This window comes from Cibotium barometz, chromosome 7 (genome assembly GCF_041138505.1).
Source record: "Cibotium barometz isolate CiBa-2024 chromosome 7, ASM4113850v1, whole genome shotgun sequence".
Lineage (NCBI taxonomy): Eukaryota > Viridiplantae > Streptophyta > Polypodiopsida > Cyatheales > Cibotiaceae > Cibotium > Cibotium barometz.
In genome coordinates, this window is record NC_141052.1 from 17,238,108 (window position 1) to 17,259,929 (window position 21,822).

At 47.6% G+C, this 21,822-nt stretch overlaps 1 protein-coding gene across 3 annotated transcripts in view; it reads right to left on the reverse strand.

The window, feature by feature from the left end:
* The window catches only part of LOC147636757 (cyclin-C1-1-like), a 117,064-nt gene that overhangs the window by 87,220 nt on the left and 8,022 nt on the right, over positions 1 to 21,822 (reverse strand). For 2 of the 3 annotated variants that reach the window (XM_086800281.1, XM_086800280.1), the window contains exon 2: positions 11,898 to 11,943. In XM_086800281.1, the coding sequence (XP_086656407.1) occupies positions 11,898 to 11,929 (32 nt within the window). In that variant the 5' untranslated portion in view covers positions 11,930 to 11,943. Of the gene's footprint in view, positions 1 to 11,463; positions 11,547 to 11,897; positions 11,944 to 21,822 lie in introns of all 3 variants that reach the window. The other variant, XM_086800282.1, reaches the window with a different exon arrangement.

Sequence of the window (21,822 nt, forward strand, 5' to 3'; positions counted from 1 at the left end):
GGGAGAAGTATTTGCCTTTGGTTGAGTATGCTTACAACAACACCGCGCATTCATCTAGAAGCAAAGCTCCTTTTGAGATTATCTATGACAAACCATTATTATTGCTCGTGCTTAGAACCAAGAAAGAGATTTTCCATGCACATGAGTTTGTTCGAGATTTGGATACAGCTTTTGCACAGGTTCAAAAGACTATTGAGACATCTCAAGCAAGCAAAAGAAAGCTGCCGATAAGCATAGAAGAAGGTCTCATATGAAGAAGGGAATTGGGTCCTGTTGAGATTCGAGAAAGCAAGACTTAGGAAGTCTAAAGCCAAGGAGCACAAGGACCCAAAGCTTGTTCCTAGGTATTATGGATCTTTTCAGATTACAAAGAAGATCAACAATGTATGTTATCGGTTGGACCTTCTAGATCATTGGAGGATACATAATGCCTTCCATGTAAGTTTATTGAAACCATATACAGGGGAGAATCCACTAGAGGTGGAATAGCAAGAAGAGATTTTGCAACCAGAACAGATTGTGTTTCATCTGTGAGAATAAGCGAAAAGACAGTGGTCAGAAAGTTCCTCTTGAAATTCAAGAATTATTCACCATTGGACGCGAAATGGATAGCAAAGGAATACTTCAAGAACTATCCAGAGATACTTCGAGCTTATGAGGAAGAAGTTGGTCTAGATGTATTTAAAGTACAAAATTAGACATCTTGAGAACAAGACAAATTCTAGAGAGAGGGATTGTACCTCTAGTCCTCTTCATTGTATATACATACTGGAATGTAATTGATCATTATTTACCTATGTAATGGTTAATTGGACATGCTCTGGTTTGGGTCGGTTGCATGCCAGATGACCCATTGAGCGGCCTTTGTGCTAGATGCCTTGGATTTCACAATCAGGCAGTCATAGTGACCAGATAGCCCAGATGACTGTTGGATTTCACAGTTGGGCGGTCATAGTGACTAGATAGCCAAGATGACTATATTGGATTTCACGGTCAGGCGATCGGTGCGACCAGATGGCCCAGATGACTATTGATGACCACTCGCACAGTCATAATGACCAGATGGCCCTGATGATTGACTAAGCGGTTTCCTTGGCGAGCCACATAGCTCAGTAGTAGTTTCCAATGAGACCAGATGCTCAACCATGACAGGACATTCCATGAACAGGAGGATCTTTACATGTGCATTGCATACTGATGTATATTCGAATTTCTTTGGCTTCGCCTACTGTTTTTGATGCGTGGACAATGATTGGATTTATGGCATGTGATAGTTCACTGGGCTCCAGACTACCTCGCCAGTACTTGGAATACCCAGTAGACGCGAATGATGCATACCTGTTTGTTGACTACATTGTGTCTAGTTTTTACAAGAGGCAAGTATGGATTTCTTTTATCTAACACATGTGACAGGTTATGAAGAAAAACCATCAAGAACAAAGCCATTGGTCAAAGATAAGGCATTGAGATGTTGCTAGATAAACAGATGACATCACAGATATGGGGGATGTCCAGATGCACAAGCTCACCAGATGGGGCTAGTACTTGGAACTCATGGATATGCTTGGTACACTTGTATTCCGCAGTTGAGGACAAATGCGATATAAGAGGGAGGGAATGTAGCTATTTCGCTTTCTTAGCACTATTCACATGATGGAACCCTTGATCGGACATTGGACAGATAGAAGAAGGTATGGGGAAAGGGACCATAAGGTTTGCTCATGAAAAAGCACCAGTTTTGGTCAAAAAGCAAAGAAAAGCAAAAAGTCAAACTGAGTTGACTGCGAGCCAGGAGCTCCACAGGCAAGAGGATATTGAGCACGACAGAAAAGAAAAAAGCAACCTTAGGGCCGAAAAGAAAGGCCCTAAAGTTGGAAAAACAAAGCACAAAAGAACTTTGGAAAAGTTGGCCATATTTGAATAATACTTTTAGTATAAAGTAAAAAAAGACAAAAAGCAAAGTAAAAAGAAAAACAAAAGCTTGGCTAGCTTTTCAAGCAAAAAGCAAGACTCCCCCAACTATAAAACTAGCATGAACCTCACTTGATCTTCATGGACAAGGCGTGGAGATCATCATCGCCTACATCAATCAAAGCATGGGATTTATTGATGCCTGCCATCCGGCTGCCCCCTATTGTCTTGCGCCACTGTTGTCGCCTACAGGAGGCTGCCTCACCTGCCGTACACCTGCCAATGCCGTCACCTGCTGTCCACCGCCACCGCTTGCTGTTCAACGCCATACGCTGCCACCGCCTGGCTACCACCGCCGGATCTGCTGCCACATGTCGCCATTTGCTGACTGCTCTGTGCCATGCTGTACTATAGCTGACTGCGCGGACTAAACTCTGCCGCACTACCACCGCCTGCTGCCATACTGCTGCTGCTGTACAACTAGTCTCCTGCCACCTACAAGTACTGTATTGCCACGTGTTCCAGTTCTAGTTCATACAACCCTGTCCTACCCTTATTGTGTGGGCTATTTCTACTCCAAATTGGGCATTGAACCTACAGTTGATCATCATAAGCTTCATCATCTACTCTTATCACTTGTGTACCTCATTCATAAGCTTGGGGTACTTTGGGATTTGGTACTAGCCCAGTGAGAGATCTTGTGGGCCATCCCATTACTCTTCTCACTTGTGTACCTCATTCATAAGCTTGGGGTACTTTGGGATTTGGTTCTAGCCCAGTGAAAGATCTTGTGGTGTGCTCGGCATCAAGATCTCGTGCCTCAACATCGACTTTGACTTGGGTTTCTACATCGGCATATTTGTTTGCTTTTGTATTCATTGATGTATTGATCCTAGCTTGCGAGCCCGTGGATTGTTCCTGAATAAATGCCTTAAAAGGGGGCGGAGCCTATTCTGTGTGTTCTATGCAAAGTTCTCTAAACCCTACTCTCTCCCTCTATCTTCTCTATCTATTTTTCTATCTCTTGGATACATGGTGGAATCCGTCATAGCATGCCCCACTAGGCTTATACTAAAGCCACGGGCCCGCATCTCTGTGAAGATCCAACTGATGCTCTACAGCCAGGGGCACCCCAGGCTCGAGTATGGGCTGAAATCCAGGCCAAGAGGAATTCCAAGGCTCACCACGTGGAAGAAGTCCTCTAACGATCAACTTGCCCAGCAGGGCGCGGCTCTGAATGGTGGGGTCAATGATGCCTAGGCCCTCTCTGCGTCGCAGCTGAATGGTCACTCCCCAAGCCACCTTGGCCCTGGCAGGCCTCCATCACTGCCGGCCCACAGGAAGTTCTAGATCAACCGCTGTACCTAGCCAATGCATGCACGGGAGAAGGCCCAAAAAGAAGTAATGTGCCACATAATGGCAAGAAGGACCTGGTTCGCCGCCACCACTTCGCCGACTAAAGAGAGCCTCGTGGAGCTCTAGTACAAAAGATCAGTGTACTTATGGCATCATTGGCAACCAGAACGCTCACCACTTGTTCACACAGGGGCCTTTTCGATAGTTCCTAGCTCATAGTAACCGGCAATAAATTCACATAACAAAATGGAATCTCCGTGGAAGATTAGCAAGATCAACCAACAGATCCATATAAAAGAGTCATGGACTCATCCGTTGAGGACCAGCAAGGTCAATCAACCAGATCCATGCCCGATTTCAGAAAACAACTCTTACTCCTTGATTTAGTATGTTCCACGATGCACGTGTGGGTATCTTCGGTGACCCAGAGCCGAGCACCGTATGGTCAGCACCCTCTAGGATCCTTCGCAAGTCACCTAGCGCTTCACTCATAGGCCGCTTCCTTGGTCCCTCATCCACCACTCCGAATGCTCACAAGAAGTGGGGCGAGCTATTGCTCTCAGGAGATATCAATGCCCACCTGGCATCCCATTTAGTGGACTAGAGTGCCCCTCAGGATTCACGGGAAAGCCTCAACTAGACACCAAGTCGGGGCGGGTGTAGAGCCCACCCAAAAATGACACAACTTGTGCCAGTTGATCTGCACTCCTGCTGCGCGACCAAAGATCTCAATCGCCTCTGTGAATCTCTGGAGATTCCCCACATATCCAGAAAGGTATGCTGCTATGTCATCTACAAACTCTGAGTCCAACAACTCCTCCTGAGTATGGATGGGGAGACGCAATCCCTGGAGCCCCATCTCTTGAACTGAGAGAAAACTGCTCATGGCCTCGGCAACAAATAGGAAGAGGTAAGGTGCCAGTGTGGACAGCCTTGCCAGACTAAGCGAGAAAGGGGGAATCTGTCACCTTGGGCTCCTTAAATGAGAACCTGACTGTGGGAGGCTGAGTAGAGGCCTGAAACACCACGGATCTACTCCACTGGGAAACACATCGGGTACATCGTGCCCTCCAGAAAGCTCCAATCAACTCTATCATAAGCTTTCTCAAAGTCTAGGAGAAGCACAATGAGGTCCTTCTGCCGCATCCTCGCCTAAGCTGTCACCTCCCAGAAAGTGAAGATGTTGTCCAAAATGCTCCGATCCTGAAACAAATTCCGTCTGAGTGTCATGGATCAAGTCAGGGAGGAAAGGCTAAAGTCTCCGGCTGATGGCCTTGGCCAAAATCTTGTAGGCGGTCCCAAGGAGGGTGATGGATCTCCATTGCCGGATCTCCAATCTGTCATCACCACCCTCCTTAGGAATCAAGTGAATCAAACCCTCTGAAAGGCTCTTTGGCATGGCTCCTGTCCTCATAATCTCATTGAAGGCTGCTCGAAGGCCACCTTCCATGAGATCCCAGTGGTGAAGAAAGAAGGAAACTGGGAGCCCATCCATGATCCGCCCCCCGGGCATTTGTCCCTAGGGAGAGCCGTCAATCCCTCGGCCAGCTCCTCTGTTGTGAAGGGTGTCAATAAGAAGGTCCAAAGAGCGGGGGGATCCACCTCTCTTGTGTGCCGCCAAACCCTCTCTCGCGCATCCACCACCTATGGGGATAATGGGGCATCCGTAAGGAGGGATATGAAAAAATCTCTGGCAATGGCTCTCACATGGTGGGGTCAGAAACAATAGCTCCATCATGGCCACGCAACCCGCAAATACCATCTCTCCACCTATGAGAGAGAGAGAGAGAGAGAGAGAGAGAGTTGTATTAACGTCTTCAAAAGGCCAAAATGACCTATGAGACCAAAAGGTTACATCATCCTAGCTACAAAATAGTAATAAAGAAAGATAACAAAAATCTAGAACTTTAAAATCTGATCTAGGTTCATGAGCAGAGAGCTCTCATATCACCCTAATACATCCCTCATGGGACACTGTTACATGGTGCTCAAGGTGGTAAAACTGAGCTGGCGCGAGAAGGTCCTGCGATGATGATCGCACATCTCACCCCAAAGGATAGGTGTATGTCCATGTAGCGTGGACGGATGATGAACCCATCCTCTGTCAGGCATAGGAGGTGATCTCTGTAGAAGGCCATCTTTGTCCCCAGTGGACGACTAGGTGAACTCCATGTCCTTTGAGTATCCAGTCTGACAATGTCCTTCCTGATAACCCTGTTCCGCTCTGTGCGGCTGAGAGCAAATGACAGGGCCTTTATGCTGTACTGGAAGGGGGGGAGTGCCTCCGTCTACATACCGTGCATGACAAACCAAGTGCCTACCTGTGCATACCAGCACTCTATATCTCCCTCAAGTGTCAACAGTCTCGAGGACTCCAGGGCTAGCCGCGGGTATCTATCAAGTGGAAGCTCTTACAGCCTATGCCAGTATGTCACTGTTTGGAATAGAGCCTCTGTCACTATCAGTGCAGGCCCCCATCTCTGCCCGCACAATCTCATGTCACACTGATGGTTTACTCCTAATCATGCGTGAGATCATCGCCACTAGGGGCCTCTCCATCGGCTTCCACCCATCATATACCTCCTCTATATCTATCTCGGCCGGCTCTCTCCTCTGTCTCCTCTTGTGGTATAACCTAGGACCCCAGATGGGGGCACCATACAGTAGTGCAAGTGTAACTAGAGTATCAAATAGCCAAGGACAGTATCAAAAGCTTTGCGGAAATCCACAAAGCAGCAGTGTATCCATTGCCCGTGAGCTCTCCCCTCCTCAATGATCCCCCGTAGTGTAAAGATATAATCTAGTGTGGAGTGGCCTCTCCTGAAGCCTGCCTGCCCCGGTGCTCTGAGTCTCTGCTCCTCCGACCATCTATTAAGCTCATGCTCCAAAATCGAACCATAAATCTTGGCCAAGGTGTGACCAATCATGATAGTCCTATAGTTGTTGGGGTCCATGGGGTCACCTGCTTTCAAGATAAGTACAATAGTATTCGATGACTAGTAGTCACCAGAAACGTTTTTGACGTTTCGAGGTTTTTGACATTTCGGGGTTTTTAGGGTTTCGGGGCAGAACGTTTCCTCCTTCGGCTAAGAAACACCAAGGTTTCGGTTTTCTTTCTATATAATTTTGCATTGCTAAAGTTCCAAACAATAGGAACTTTTAACATTTTGAGAAACTTTTTTTTTTTTGAGAAAACAAAAAAATTAGGAGTTTCTAAAACGTTTCTTGCGTTTCGGGGTTTCAGAGTTTCTCACTCAAGAAACGCGTTTTCATGTGAATATGTTGACGGGGAAGCCCTCACATAAAGCCCTGTTAAACATGTGAACCAGTAAAGAGGCTAGCGTGTCCCTAGCAAGGGAGAAATGCTCGGTGAGGAGTCCATCATGATCCTGTGCTCTCCCAGTCTGCATCTTGTCAATAGCATCTCTCACCGTGCTGAGCTGAAAGAAGGAAGAGTGTGGGGAACGAGGTTCGGGTGGATGGGGGAGAGGTTGCTGCTCGGGGACATGGTAGAGAGAGGTGGCATAGGTGTGCCAGGTGCTGGGTGAAGTAATCGGAGTTGGAAGGCGATGATCCTGGAAGATCCTCCAGGCCTCCTTACAGTCCCTTCCAAGAAATAGCTGGTATAGCTCCTACTCAAGCCTGGCTAGGTAGGCTCTCTTCTTTCTCTGTGTGAGAGCCTGCAATCTCAAATAAGTCCCCAGTGACTCTATCACCGACCTAGGTCCAAAAGGAGGCTTTGGCATGGTATCTATACTCCACCTAATGGATTTGATCTCTGTACAGGCGTCAGCAAGCTGACTCTCAATCCACGGACTATCAGTGAAACTCTCTTGAAGACACTAGAGAGAAGCAAGACCCCTCCAAAGGCTCCTCTCATGCTCACGAAATACCTCCAATTTACTCTGTGCTACCTCCTGCAAAAAGCTATTAATCTTGCCGAGGCCCGCATCCAAGGTGCACGTGGAAAAACCTGAGATAAAATCGAGTCCTGTCCATATTTGCTCTATCTTGCTACAGATCTCAGGGTCCTGTATGATGCTTTCCGGAATCCTAGTGCCCGGTGAAGATGCCAATCATGCCCCCGCGACCGCAAGCCCACTCATCCACATAGAATCTATCAAGTCAAGAGAGGTTGGGGCCTATGCTCCTCCTATCGGACCACAAGAAGCATAGGCTCCCAAGACTGCGCCCAGACTCTCGTAGATGCCAAGGGTTCTATCCCCTAAGTGCTAGGATCAACTCCTCCCAAGCAGAGTACTCTACGCCTAAGACTATAGCCGTGCCTCGTCCAAGTTTGTCCTCTGTTGACTCGATCATGTTAAAGTCTCCACCCGTGCACCAAAAGTCAGCCTGAGGAAGGGCCTAACGACTATACTCTAGAAGGTGGCTCTACTTGCTGCGACGTTCGGGGCATAAACATTGAGGAATCCCACATGGTCTTCTCAAATCCTAATGGTAACCCACTACGCTCGCCTAGTGACTATGACACCTAAGCCAATCACTGTCGGCAAGAGCTGCTCACTGACAGAAATACAAACTCCTCCCTACGTCCTGGAGGGGCTGAGAGAGGGAGACCAAAAGTGTGACCCCTGCTTGGTAAAATCTTCCCACAGCCCGACGGGTACGCCCCTCGAAAAGATGGTGCTTTTGGTGAAAGAGAATGTCAATGGGACCCCCAATTATAGCTCTATCGAGCTCTCCTCTAAGGAGGCCTCGCCTATGAAAGCACTGAGGCCCCCCCAAACCCTGAATGTTCCATGAGGCTATCCGCATATCAATCTCTATGGAAGGCGGAACTATCGGAACTGCCTTCCACTCAAAGGAACTTGGGCGTGGGTTTCAACGGGGAGTAATCACAATCGGTCCTGGGGATAAGACACACCAAGTGGGCGTGGATCATGTCCTTTATGTGTCGCCACTCTGTCCGAGCTCGAGTGGGTGAGCACGTCGGTGATGTGCAGATCATGAAGTTGTGTTGCGAGAGCTCTACTGCCTGCCCCTAGATGGCAGAGCCACTGACTCTGAATCAGGGGAAAGGAGAAAATCATCGCGCCACTCTGGCGTGGATGGCCCGGAACGATGAAACACCACACAAATCCAAATGGGAGCCACTGTCTGCTTAAAAAGATCAGTTCCGTCCATAGGAAGACATCAGAAGAAACTGTAATCAACTAGCAACCCCAGGACCCTGGGGGGGCACCTGGAGACTCTCGCGGGGGAGCCCTCATTGGGGAGAAGGAGATGGTCATCTCTACCGGCTCCGAGAATCGACGAATCAAACGGCGGACGGAGCTCGCTGGCTACCTCTACTCCAGATCGAGCGCTGCCGGAGGGCAATGGGAATTCTCCAGAGGGGGGCGCGGGGGGGGGAGGGGGGGGGCGCTGAGTGGGGTGGGGGTGGGGAGGCGGGGAAGAGGGAGATGGAAGCTGTGGCAAGAGATCCACCGAAGAGGACTGGTGAGGGGAGGGGCTTGCCAAGGGCCAACTGGCCTCGCTGGAATCTGAGAGCCTGAGTCGTCTTGGCAAGGTAACGATCGCCAAAACAGAGGGGCTGGAGAGGGGACCCTCATAGTGACTGGGGGGGGGGCAACAATTGCCGACAGGTGGGTGCTGCGATAATGCTTGAAACAATTCTTTGACAGAACTGAATCCTCCTATACTCTTTCATCCTAGCACGCATGGCGACACAGCTCAGCTCTGGTAGTTGGCTGGCAGCCCTGGCACGGGCCAACAGTCTACCACTCTCTGGTAGAGCAGAGTCGTCCATGGTTGGCTCCTGGTGCTTGGCTACCAGAGGGCCTGCCTCTCTCCCTACTCCTTGATGATGATTTGAGCCGGGGGGGGGGGGGGGGGGGGACCACTGGAGGCGGTCTCCTGGACTGGCACCAAGGGCAAGCTCTGGCGAGGTGTCCCATTTGCCTACAAATAAAACACTGGCCAGGGAGGCATGAGAACTCCTCTCTCTGCAAGATGGGGTGGTCTCCCCAAAGGCAAGGGATATGACGTGAGGAACTGTCTCCGGCGAGGCAATACAGATGCGAAGGGATGGAATCATGGCCGCCCGTGCGAGGGACGAAGTGGCTGTGGGGGGGGACTCCATCACTCTCCCAATGGCTCCACCAATCACCGAGAGAAGAGGAAGGTATTCCTGCCAGAGGCCTGGGAAGCAGACTCTCACGGAAAAGCCTAAAATGCTAGCCAGTGGGTTAGATGCACGGTCAAAGCCGCGCTACCACCTTGCAAAGAAGTCCTAGGCCGTACGCAATGAGATAGGGCTCAGCTGCATGACTCTATCGGACGCCGCTAGCGAGCCAAACTCAACCTAGTAGTAGCCGCGCCCCTAAGGATTACTGTCTGTAATCTTTACAGGCGCTCCAATGAGGGTAGCCTATAGAAGATCTCTGAGTTGTCGACACGCTGGGCGGCTGGCCTCTAGGGATGCAACTATTGTAGCGAGGAGCTGGAAGTCCGCTTCTGAGAAGGATAGGCAAAGGACGGAGGCCTTGGATGGGGATGACGGAGTGGCTGCCATGGAGTCCTCCTGAAGGGTGAAGACTAGGTGAAGACTAGGCTTGCCAAATGAAAAATTCCTAACTAAAAAATGCCAGATGAAACGGAAGGGTGGAGAATCGGAGCCGAAGGGAGACAGGGGGAGGACTCAAGAAGCTGCAGGGGAGGGAAGCAAGGGGGAGGCGGCGCATGCGGAGAGAGGGGTGCAGGTGGGGGAAAGGAGGCGGCAGCGAGAGAGAGGGGGAGACACAGGAGGGGGGCAGAGCGAGAGGCTGGTACAGGCGGACAGAAGGGGTCGCGGGGGGGGGGGGGGGGGGGGGGGGATGCGAATGCGGAGGGAGGGGGGGGGGGGAGGCATGTAGGTGGAAGGAGGTAGTGCAGTCGGGAAGGGGGGGCGAAGGGTGCACAGGCGAGAGGAGGGGGTGCAGGCGGGCAGCGGGCAGCAACAAGAGGGGGGGTGCAGGCAGCAGAAGTTCGGAGGGGGGTTCTCGCAGCTCCTGATTGACTCAAATTCATGCAGGGGGTGTTGTTCTTGTGCTGCACTGTTCGTTTTCTCTCGAGTCTAGCTCAAAATCTCTGTTGTTGACTGGACCTCAATCCTAACTTCTCCCCAGCAGGGGAGGACAAAAATGTCTTCCCAGCTACAATCCACTTCCCAAGACTTCCCAAATACTACTTCCTTTCCTATCCAATATAGAAGAAATATAGGAGTGGTTATAGAAGCACTGTGGTCCCCAACCCACTGCCATCAGCAGCCAAGGCAGTGGCTTCGAACAGAGACAGAGTCCCAGACATCAGGGTGCTAGTTAGGGAATCCCTACTACAGTATTATGTCATGCTTTAGCGCTGTGATGGTGCCTCCCATTACAGCCAAGGCAGTGGATTCGAACAGTGACAGAGTCCCAGACATCAGGGTGATAGTAGGGAATCCCTACTACGGTATTATGTCATGCTTTAGCACTGTGATGATGTCTCCCATTACAGCCAAGGCAGTGGATTCAAACAGTGATGGAGTCCCAGACATCAGGGTGATAGCTAGGGAATCCCTACTACGGTATTATGTCATGCTTTAGCACTGTGATGATCAGGAATTGGAAATCTCTGGCCTACTCGGAGTGTCTCGCCCATCATTAACGAGGGCATCTCGCCAGAGATTGTCCCAAGTGGACACAGCAATCCTGCAGGAGGGCAAGATGCATCCCCAATCCTAAGACCAGCCTTAGTGACAGCAGCAGCATCAACCTATTGCACCGTTGCAGGCTCAGGAAACCTTGTGAAAGAGATGGGCCAGCGAGCGTCTTAGTCACATCAGTGTACAAAGCCTCTATAGAGAGCCTGGCACAGTTATCAACCTTCACTGTATACTGCACCCTGGCTTCTTTCTAACATACACGCCTCTCAGCAGTTCCAAATCAGTCATCGAAGGTCACTCCACTAGAGCACACAAGTGTGGAGTTTATAGCCATCTGTTGTAGGAAAGTCAATAATACAGTGAGATTCTCCATTTTGTTTTTATTCACTTTAAGTTTGAATTTGTGCTCTGAAAGATCCTGCATTCTGCAAGCGGTCTTGCATACACCGAGAGTTGTTTTTTTCTTGCATGGCCACCCTGGCAAGTGTGTTGGGCGAATACAGTGGTCGATCTCACAATCAAATATGATGATCCACATAAGGAGATCTAACCTCGTTTAGACTATGCACCACTTGACCAGTCTTCCTCCTCTTCTGCACACTTGGCAGCATCCACTCCTACATATATTTTGGACCTAAGACCACCATTTGTGCATCAGGAATAAAGAACTATATTTATGACTCCTGTTTCTGTTATGCTTGTTTCTTTCATTCATCACAATAACCCAACTTCATGCCTTGAGAGCAAGGCAACAATTTCAAATAGAAAGACTTTTTTTCACATGCACGTTTTGACTTGTCCAGCATATGTTGGGACAATGTTTATGCACACATATGCTTGCATGCATGTGTATCCCCGTGCATGCATATGCATGTGCATACCTACATATTGTCTATGCAAGGGATTAACTGCACAAAAACATAAGTGATCTAGAAGAAAACTTATGTGTGCTCAAATAAAAGAGTTAGAGAAATGTAGATAATACTAGTGGGAAGAGGTCCAGAAATTGGCTGCCATTTATTGCTTTGAACCTGATGAGAACAAACACAACATCAATTAATGTAATGTCAAAAATACGTACACATGCCATGCCTTTCAAAAGTTCAATAATAAGCCAGACAGAAAGCAATAAGAAGTGTCTAAGTTTCTTGAAGCTTTCAAGTGAAAATTCTTTCTACAATATAAAACATGATTAAAGCAAGCCAAAACAGCCATTGATTAATATTAAAGCCCCAATTTAATAGACTTTTGCTTAAAGTTGATCCCTCTGTTTTGAATTGCTGAGATATTACATTAAAATCCCAATTATAACCATTAGAAACTCATATTAGCCACCTAAAAACTGTGAATGGGGTTGTCAATGAAACTCCTCAACAACCACCCCACTTTTAATCTTCACCAAACTCATTCCTCTGCCCATTATTGGCCTTCTTCAAAATCCCACCTCCAGAAAAACAGTCCTCTGATCTCCCTATGAATCCACTTTTTTCTCGGTTTTTGTTCCTATTTGGAAGTCCTGGGTGAAAGCTATAAAGGATCCTATTGGTAGAGGATTCGACCAGTTGTACTTTGTACTCAAATTTTGTTCAAGTAAAGAAATACGGAAGGGGCACCACTGCGTTTTGGGACCAATCGGTGTCCTTGTACTATTTGCAGGAGCACTCTAGCTCCCCTATTTGTTTTCCTTTTCCAGGTTCCCATGGGTGATGAAGTGATTTATGTGCGAGTGTTTGTTTCAACGCCCGTCAGATTTTTGAAGGCCAGTTTCATGGTTCCATCGCCGGGATATCGTCTACTTTCTCAAGGAGGCGAGCCCGTGGTTGTCACAACAAAAGCTTCAACATGTGGAAGGTGAAAAGAAAGTACAGGAGACAGTGCAGGACTATGTGTCTTTGCTTGTATGAGGTGAAGAGCAAAAGCTAAAGATGAAGCTCAGGAAAAAAGACACCAAGGACAGGAAGTAGTCAGCCAGGAACAAGAAAGCAGTTGAAGTGTTATGGTGCAAAACATGGGTTGAAGGCTATGGCTTACGACATTTTGTCACCAGTGGTATCTTCACGGAGGCTTCATCGGTTCGGAAGGCAGCTTCTTTCTATGTTTAGCAGTGGTGATCTACTATGCGTCATTGGGACTTGTGCTTACCACTTGATGGAGGAGGGTGACTTAGCAAATTCACCTAAGGTATTGCAGCTTTATCTTGATGCCTTTGAGTTGGAGCCGACTCTTGCTACGGCTCATTTAGGTTTAGCAGAGCTGGGGTCTAGAGCATTGCCTGATGCTCAAGAGGGGGGTAGCACCTTCGCTCCCTTGTTTTACAGACACGCTCAGTTGTCATCTAGGAGTCGCTTTGGTGATATCTTTGTATTCACCCGAAGGTATTGATAGCTGAAAGTACATCTGCTTATGGGACTTCTATGATATTGTGTACTAGTCACATGAGATGGTAAAGTTGAGTATGGTTCACAGTCGGCCGCATATAACTGCAACTATGGATCGTTTTTGCCTTTGGAACTAAGGTATGACTGAGGAAGATTGGGACATTGATCTTTGTCATATGGTTCTCGCTGTTCTTGACCACAGGATTGGTCAATTGGATATTGAGGTGATGCTATTTGTGGAGTTGGTCTCCTTTGGAATGGCATGGTTTGGTTGAGCTCAAAGTCTGCGGCAACCTGAGCTAACACTTCGAGACTCTATGAAGGGCATAAGTCTTGCGAGCAGTCCTAGAGTTGGTTTGGTTCATATATGGATTGAACTCTATCTGTGCATGTATTTATACACTTTCTGAGGTATTGTTGTATTCTGGTGCCATTGGATCCTGGTACCCTTGGGAATACATGGGTAATACTTTGGATGTGTCAGGATGAGATGCATGTATACTGGTATGATACATCAAGTACTTTATTATGTTCATGGATGCATCACTGAGTGTGGCTCCTGCGGATAGCCATGTGCAGAGTGGGTAAAGCATCAAGAGGGACATATGTGGAAAGTACTTAGTGGATGTATAGTTTAGATGCATCGAGTGCTTTCATATGCTCATGTTGTACCTTCAGTCGTGGATACCTATGGGTGTAAGGCTTGCGAGCAACCTTGAGATTGTTATTTTGGAGTAGGTAGAGCATCTTCAGGAGCATATTGTTTGCGAATGCATATGTGTCATGCATATGTTTGTCATATGTAGAATGATGCATGGTTTTGTTTTTGGCTAACCCCACTTGGTTTTAGACTTTTGCTACAGGTTCTGAAGGAACAAGCAAGAGTTGTTCGTCACTTCAATGTGACAGTGTGGCCTTATTGTCCAGGATGATTGTTTCATCACCCAGATGCACTGGAGGGACATTGCTTTGGTCATATGAGGACTCTTTCTTCATTGGATGCTTACTGAGTTATTGAGTGCAATCGAGGACGCTTGCTATTTTTCAAGAGGGAGGTATGTTACCACCCTTGTTTTTCTTTGGACAACAAGCAGGTGGGCACGGGCACGGCATGGACAGTGTGAACATGCATCAGTTTGGATATGAAAAGGAAACCCATACGTGGCGAGCCCAAGTGTGAAAGGGGACAAAAGGGACTTTAAAGTTTATAAGGTTTAATAACCTTTGATGACTTCAAATATTATTATTATTTTGGGCAGGCGTTTTTGCTATTGTTTCTTGCTTTTAGTTTTTGGAGAAAAGCAAGTGGTGACGCCTCTTTATAAAGCGAAGGGTGGCAGAGCTGAAGGAGAGGTGGTCGCCGTGTGGTCAACGACGAGTGCTGGGTAATGGTCATCGTCAGGTCGCCGGGAGAGTCATCGTGAGGCACTGGCGGGCGCATCACCTTGGAACGAGCAGCCAGGCGGCTGTCCGTGAGGAAGTTCAGGCGGTTGTGCTACCAAGCGGCTGCGCGTACATGTGCTACCAGGTGGCTGCACGTGTGGAAGACCAGGCTGCTGCTGCGCAACGGGCGCCAGGCAGGCTGCGTATGGCTGTGGGCGCCAGGTGCACTACGGCCAGCAAAGGGGCACTGCTGCGCATATGGGCTGCAGCCAGCAAAAAGGGCGCCAAACGAGCTGTGTGTACGGGCTGCAAGCAACCGGCAACCAGGCGGGCAGTGTTCTGCTGTGTGGACCAAAATTCAAAGTGCAGTCTCCGCTCTCCCTTTTCTCTTCATGAGTAGAGGAGTGCACGGCCGATGATGGAAGCAGGGGTGGAGACTAGAGATCAATTTCTCTTTCTCTCTCTCCCTCTCTCAGTGGATTACAGGCCCTGGTGCGTGGATATTGTTCTCTCTCTCTCATCGTGGATTGCAGGCCTTGTTTTAGAGATTGGGATACAGAGGATCAAGCTACATATACACAGGATGATGTTCTTGGAAGAGATGTGTTGTTATTCTTCATCTTGGACTTATGTGTATTCAGGGATTGCTTGACACGTCCTCTATCTTTCTCTCTCTAGGTTTTGGCAACCGTGCTTGGATAGTATCTCTCTCATGGAAACAGGACATTGGTTCTTGAGAGGAAACAGGACTTTGGTTTCGACGAAACAGGCCTATGGTTTATGGGACACAGGTCTTTGGTTTCATGTGGAAAACAGGTCTTTGGATTCATGTGGACAGGTTATAGTTTTCTCGAGGTTACATGCAAGCTGTGACTATAGGGAAGGACATATGGTTTGGTTCAGCCATCGGTGCCCCATGACATAATAAATGCAGAGTTTGGGGTAGCTCCACTGGTGAGAGTTGCTCTCTTCCAGACTAGCTCTCTGTCAAACCATTACTTACATTCAACCTGTATACTCCCTAGACAGAGACCATCTCCCTCGGCCAACATTAGAGTCTTCTGTGCAGTTGTATCATGAGAGGGAGAGGGAGGAGAAGAGAGAAGCTAGATGGCCCTCCATCTCGCAGAGAAGATGGCCTCAAAGTAGGTATGGTACTCGGAGGCAGTTGAATGGTTTCATGCACATGGATTGTAGATGGATCATCTCCCCACATTTTAGTTGAACCTAGACTCCCCACACCTCAAGCTCTCACAATAGGAGATCAACCGGAGCATCTGGTTGGATCCTCTCGGCCTACCCATATGCTAGACCTGGGTGTCATCAGCAGAGATAGGGACGAAACATGAGTTCTACAGAGGGCATTTTTTGACACTCACTGGAGATGGATTCTTTATATCCTGAGGTACATGCAGATCCACATGTCACATGCGATAAACATCACGATTGGTCAGCTCAGAGTATCCTCCTGCTTTCGAGTAGAGACTGGGAGAGCCGAGTACATCTGTCATGTGCATGCACATGGACATGCTTAATCCCAGGCTAAGCCCTAATTTGCAGCAAATAAACATCAAGATTTTAGGAGTATATTCTGTCACAGGTTTGAGGAGGGCTAAAGGTGGACCAGAACCCTGTTGGCACTAATAAATCTTCATGCCACCGCTTGGACGTACAAAGCAAGGATAGGATTCTTATGAACGTGTCACATGTGCCACATGGAAAAGGATGCATTCGAAAGATGGACGAGTCCATGCGCTAGGGATACGCCTGGGATTAAGCATGTCCTTGTGCATGCACATGACAACATCCCACGAGAGCGAATATGCACCATAGGGGAGGTAGAGGCTGAAGCCCACTATATGTTCAGATGCCCAGCGGGGAAGATTTCACTGCCTCTTCAGGGCGGGGTGCGGGCCATTGGCATGAATGATGATGTATGAGGACCAGAGATGTCTCAGGATGTACCTGATAGAGCTGAGACGACATAGGGAATCGGGATGGAGTATTGAGAGGACATGCTGAGAGACAAAGCATGAGCATCCACATCAGCCACCCATGCCGACACTGCCGCATCGACATCAGCTCATACCAGCCGTACAAAGGGGCCACATTCGCGTCCCAGAGGAGTCCTAAGTGGGCAAGCCTTCATCATATGTGCTGGCACCCCCGACCCAAAGCACCGAGGATCTCCACCACACAATATCAGTCTTCCACACGTGCAGCCGCCTAGTAGCACACGTACGCGCAGCCGCCTAGTAGCACAGCCGCCTGAACTTCCTCATGTACAGCCGCCTAGCTGCTCGTTCCAAGGTGATGCGCCCACTAGTGCCTCACGATGACTCTCCCGACGACCGGACAATGACCATTACCCAACACTCATCGTTACCACACGGCAACCACCTCTCCTTCAGCTCCGCCACCCTTCGCTTTATAAAGAGGTGTCACCACCTGCTTTTCTCCAAAAACTAAAAGCAAGAAACAATAGCAAAAACGCATGCCCAAAATAATAATAATATTTTAAGTCATCAAAGGTTATTAAACCTTATAAACTTTAAAGTCCCTTTTGTCCCCTTTCACAGTTGGGCTGGCCACATATGGGTTTCCTTTTCATATCCAAACTGATGCCTGTTCACACTGTCCATCCCGTGCCTGTGCCCAGTGAGGTCAGTGGATGATTCAGAATGGTTTACTATTCGGTAATGACAAAATTTATGTACCACAGATCCCGAACATTAGGTCCAAGATTCTTAAGGAGTGTCACGACGCCCCTTCTACTGGACACCCTAGAGTACACAGGACATTATCGTTAGTGAAACACACTTTTTATTGGCCAGAGATGAAAGGGTATGTAGAAGATTATGTTCTCAAGTGTCAAGTTTGTCAAGCAAATAAAGCTGAACGCTTTAGACAAGCTAGGTTGTTGCATCCTTTGCAAATCCCAAGTAATAAATGGAAAAGTATTTCCATGGATTTTCTTACCGGATTGCCAAGAATACGTCAAGGCCACGATTCTATTTGGGTTATGGTGGATCGCTTGACAAAAATGGCTAGATTTTTACCGACACGGAAGACCATTACAGCCACGCAATTAGCAAGGCAGTTTATCGAGCAATTGTTTAGACTGTACAGGTTACCGCAGGACATAGTCAGTGATAGGGACTCTTTTACAAGTGACTTTTGGAGGGCATGTTTTTGAGAAGTTGGAAACAACTTTGAATTTGAGTTCCTCAGATCATCCTCAATCTGATGGCTAGACTGAAAGAGTGAATCAAATTTTGGAGGATATGCTTCGAGCCTATGTCTCCAAAAGACAGAGTTCATGGGAGGATTATCTTCCTCTATTAGAATTTACATATAATAGTACTAAGCATATGAGTACAGGTTTTAGTCCTTTCATGCTTATATATGGTTTTCAACCTCGATCACCTGTTTACAGTCGGATTTTCAGGACTTCAGCATGATGCAGCGCCTAAATTTTTTGCAAGATATGCAAGAAATGTTACAAGTTGCAAAAGAATCTATTAGAAGTGCTCAAGACAGAGACAGATTTTATTCTAATAGACATCGTTCACCCAAAGAGTTCTCTGAAGGAACGATGGTGTATTTGCGAGTTCCCAAAGATTCCAAGATTTTACGGACATGTCGATCTCCGAAATTATCCCCTAGACACTGTGGACCATTTCCTATTACACCATGGATTCGTTTAGTCGCATATGAATTGGATTTGCCTTCTCATGTGAAAGTTCATCCTGTATTTCATGTCAATAGACTTAAGGTGCTGGTATTATCATCTTCAGATTGGGCATATATATGCGTATTTCATGCTGTATCTGGTCAGATTTATGAGGCCATGCATTCATCTTATTTTAGATATTTTTTTGTTATTTTTGTCTATTTTTTAGACATTATTCTAGTATTTTTTGCAGTGTCGGCCAGCCCACTATTTTTATACCGGTCGACCAGCTCTTGTCCAACCTATAAATAGGTGGCTTGGGTTAGCATCATTAGCACATCATTATTCAGCTATTACTGTTGGTTGTATGCACCTACAGGCAGACCTCGTGCTCTACTTCAGCAGATAACAAGTTTTCTACTTCAATTCTTTTGCACGTATGTTTCTTTGCAAGATCTATTTGCTGTTTTTCCTGATTTACAGCCATTCTTTCATGGTACCAGAGCCAAGTGTTACAAAGGGACCTGCGTTTTCTACATCCACTGCTGTAGGCAATGATCCACCGCATCTACATCTACAAAGGAGCTGCGTTTTCTGCTGTGGACCTACGTTTTCCATTGAGGAGCTGCGTTTTCCACAGAGGTGCAGCGTTTTCAGCCTGAGATCTGCGTTTTCAGATCTCAGCCCCGTATTTTGGTGCTACAATAGGGTTTTAACCCCGGGGAGTCATTTCTTACCTCTCCTTTTGGTTTCCCACCCTCCCATCCCTTCTTCTCCTTCCTTTCTCTTGGCTGCACTCAGCTTTCGAGGAGGAGTTTGCTGATTTTCTGATCAGCTTTGTTGAAGAGGAGGATTCTGCTGCATTATCACAGGATATGGTTTTTGGTCATAGTCATTCTTCTCTCTCGGGGATTCTCTTTTCTTCTCCCCGATCCCAATCCCCAACTTCACAGGCTTCTTCTTCCCAGCTTCCTGTTTCTCTACCTTATTCCCAGATTCCTGCTTCTTTTCCTTCCATATTCCCCACCACCACCACTTCTCTTGTTTCTCCCCTCCCACAAACCCTCATCCCAACCCCTTCCCATGTGCCATCCTATTCACCCCCTCAAGTGAGTGATTCCATGGAGCTGACTGCTACCAACTACCATACTTGGTCCTTTTATACGCAATTGCTTCTTGAAGCAGCAGGTGTGTGGCCCTCTGTCACCACTCCTCACTTGGTGGATCCCGCGTTTCATGGAGTTCTGGATGCACGGGCTTGTCTCATCATCATCCATTGTATGACACCATCTATCCACGCACAATTCATATCTTCCCGGAGTGATGCCAGTCAGATGTGGAATGAGATTCAGAGGAGGTTCGGGAGAGTATCTTCCGTGAAGATTGCTAAGTTGGAGGCGGATCTTGAGAAGATTACCATCAGTGACTCAGATAATATCATTGATAAGATTGGGGAATTCACAAGGATCAAGAGGCAGCTTGAGGAATATGGGAGCTCGATCAACAACCCGATCCATAAACTGCTTGGTAAGCTGCCATCATCCTTTGACTCTTTCAAAGATCACATCTACTTCCGTGAGCCTCTACCCTCTTTTGAGGAAGTTGTGACTTACATGACAAATGTTTATTGAGAGGCAAAGGGAAGACCGATTCTGCCTTTGTTGCCCAAAGTAAGGGCAAGTCCAAAGGAGGCAAAGGAGGGAGCAACAACAAAAGCGAGAAGGGAAAAAGCAAGGATTCTAAGGAATCCAAAGGTTCCAAAGAGGAGGAGCGTGCCTATTGTGGCAGGCCTGGCCATACGGAGGCTCGGTGTTTTGCAAAGCTTTTGATTCCAAAGCCGCCAAAGCCAAGTACAAAGCCAAGGACACCTCCAAAGATGCTGACAAAGATTCCAAGGACAAAGGCAAGGACAAGGTTTCAGAGGAGGGCAATGCCAAAGTGGCATATATGGAAGTTACAGATTCTCCCGTTTCTTCACAGGATTCCTTCCTTGTGGTCACAGAGATCACTTCTGATGCAAAGGTGAGTGCCACACATGAAGAAATTGAGTGGATTGGTGATAGCGGCGATTCGGCACATATGACCAAACATTCCCACATTATGGAGGATTACAAGCCACTTTCTTCTTCTGTACGCATTGCAGATGACTCCTCCTCCTTACCTGTCCATGGAGTTGGTAACATTTCTTTTGGTTCCTCTGCTACTTTACATGATGTTTTACATGTGCCACGTATTTCGAAGAATTTGTTTTCAGTAAACATGGTTGCTCGGAAGGGACTTGGCATTTATTTCGATGATGAGGTGATTGAGGTGATTGATCGGAGGACTCTTAGGGTTGTGGCTAATGGTGTTCATGATGAAGGCCTCTACAAGATCACCAACTTCTCTTCTCAGATTTCTTCCTCGGAATCTCATCTTCATCAGCTTTTCTCTCCCTCCCATGCCTTAGTTTCTATTGCAGATACTTCTTTGTGGCATTCACGTTTTGGTCATGTGCCTATTGCCGCTCTGCAAAAGCTTCATTCCAAGCAACTTGTTAGTGGACTTCCAGAGTTGAGAGCTCTCCCACACATTTGTTCCTCTTGCATGATGGGGAAACATCACAAGGAGTCCTTTCCAGAAGAGGCTACACATAGAGCTACTTGGAGACTTGAGTTGATCCATGCAGACTTGGCTGGCCCTATGGAGGTTGAGTCCCTTGGTGGGGCCCTTTATTATATGCTCTTGGTGGATGACTTCACACGGAAGGTATGGGTGTGTTTCTTGGCACGCAAATCTGATGCATTTGCCAATTTCAGGTCTTGGCTTCCAATGGTTGAGAACCAATCTCAAAGCAAAGTTTCATTTTTACAAACTAACAATGGTGGTGAGTTTGTACCTTTTAATGAGTTTCTTACTTCTAAAGGCATCCAGCGGCGGCCGACGACTGTTCCTTATACTCCTCAGCAAAATGGAGTAGTGGAGCGGAAGAATCGAACAGTGAAGGAGATGGCTCGATCCCTCTTGCATCATGCGAGTCTTCCTCCCTCTTTCTGGGGTGAAGCTGTGGCTACATCAGTTTATCTCATCAATCGTTCTCTCACAAAGGCGGTCGATGGGAAGACACCAGACGAGGCGTTTTCTGGACATAAGCCCTCCCTCTCACACGTACGAGTTTTCGGTTGTGTTGCGTTTGTACATGTGCCAGGTCAAAAGAGGACTACACTTTCCCCGAAGTCGAAGAGGATGATCTTTACGGGATATAGTTCGAAGTCGAAAGGATACCACTTTTGGGATCCTGCGCTGGAGGACATCATCATATCTCGTGATGCTCGCTTTGATGAGACCCTCTTTGGATTTGATTCCTCTTCACCCATGCAGGTTTTTGAGGATATTGATCCATTCCCCCCCCGATATCGGTGAATTTTCTTTGCTCCCATCAGGCACTTCATCACCCCCTGTGCCTCCCCAGTGACTTCGGCAGCGATTCAGCCCGC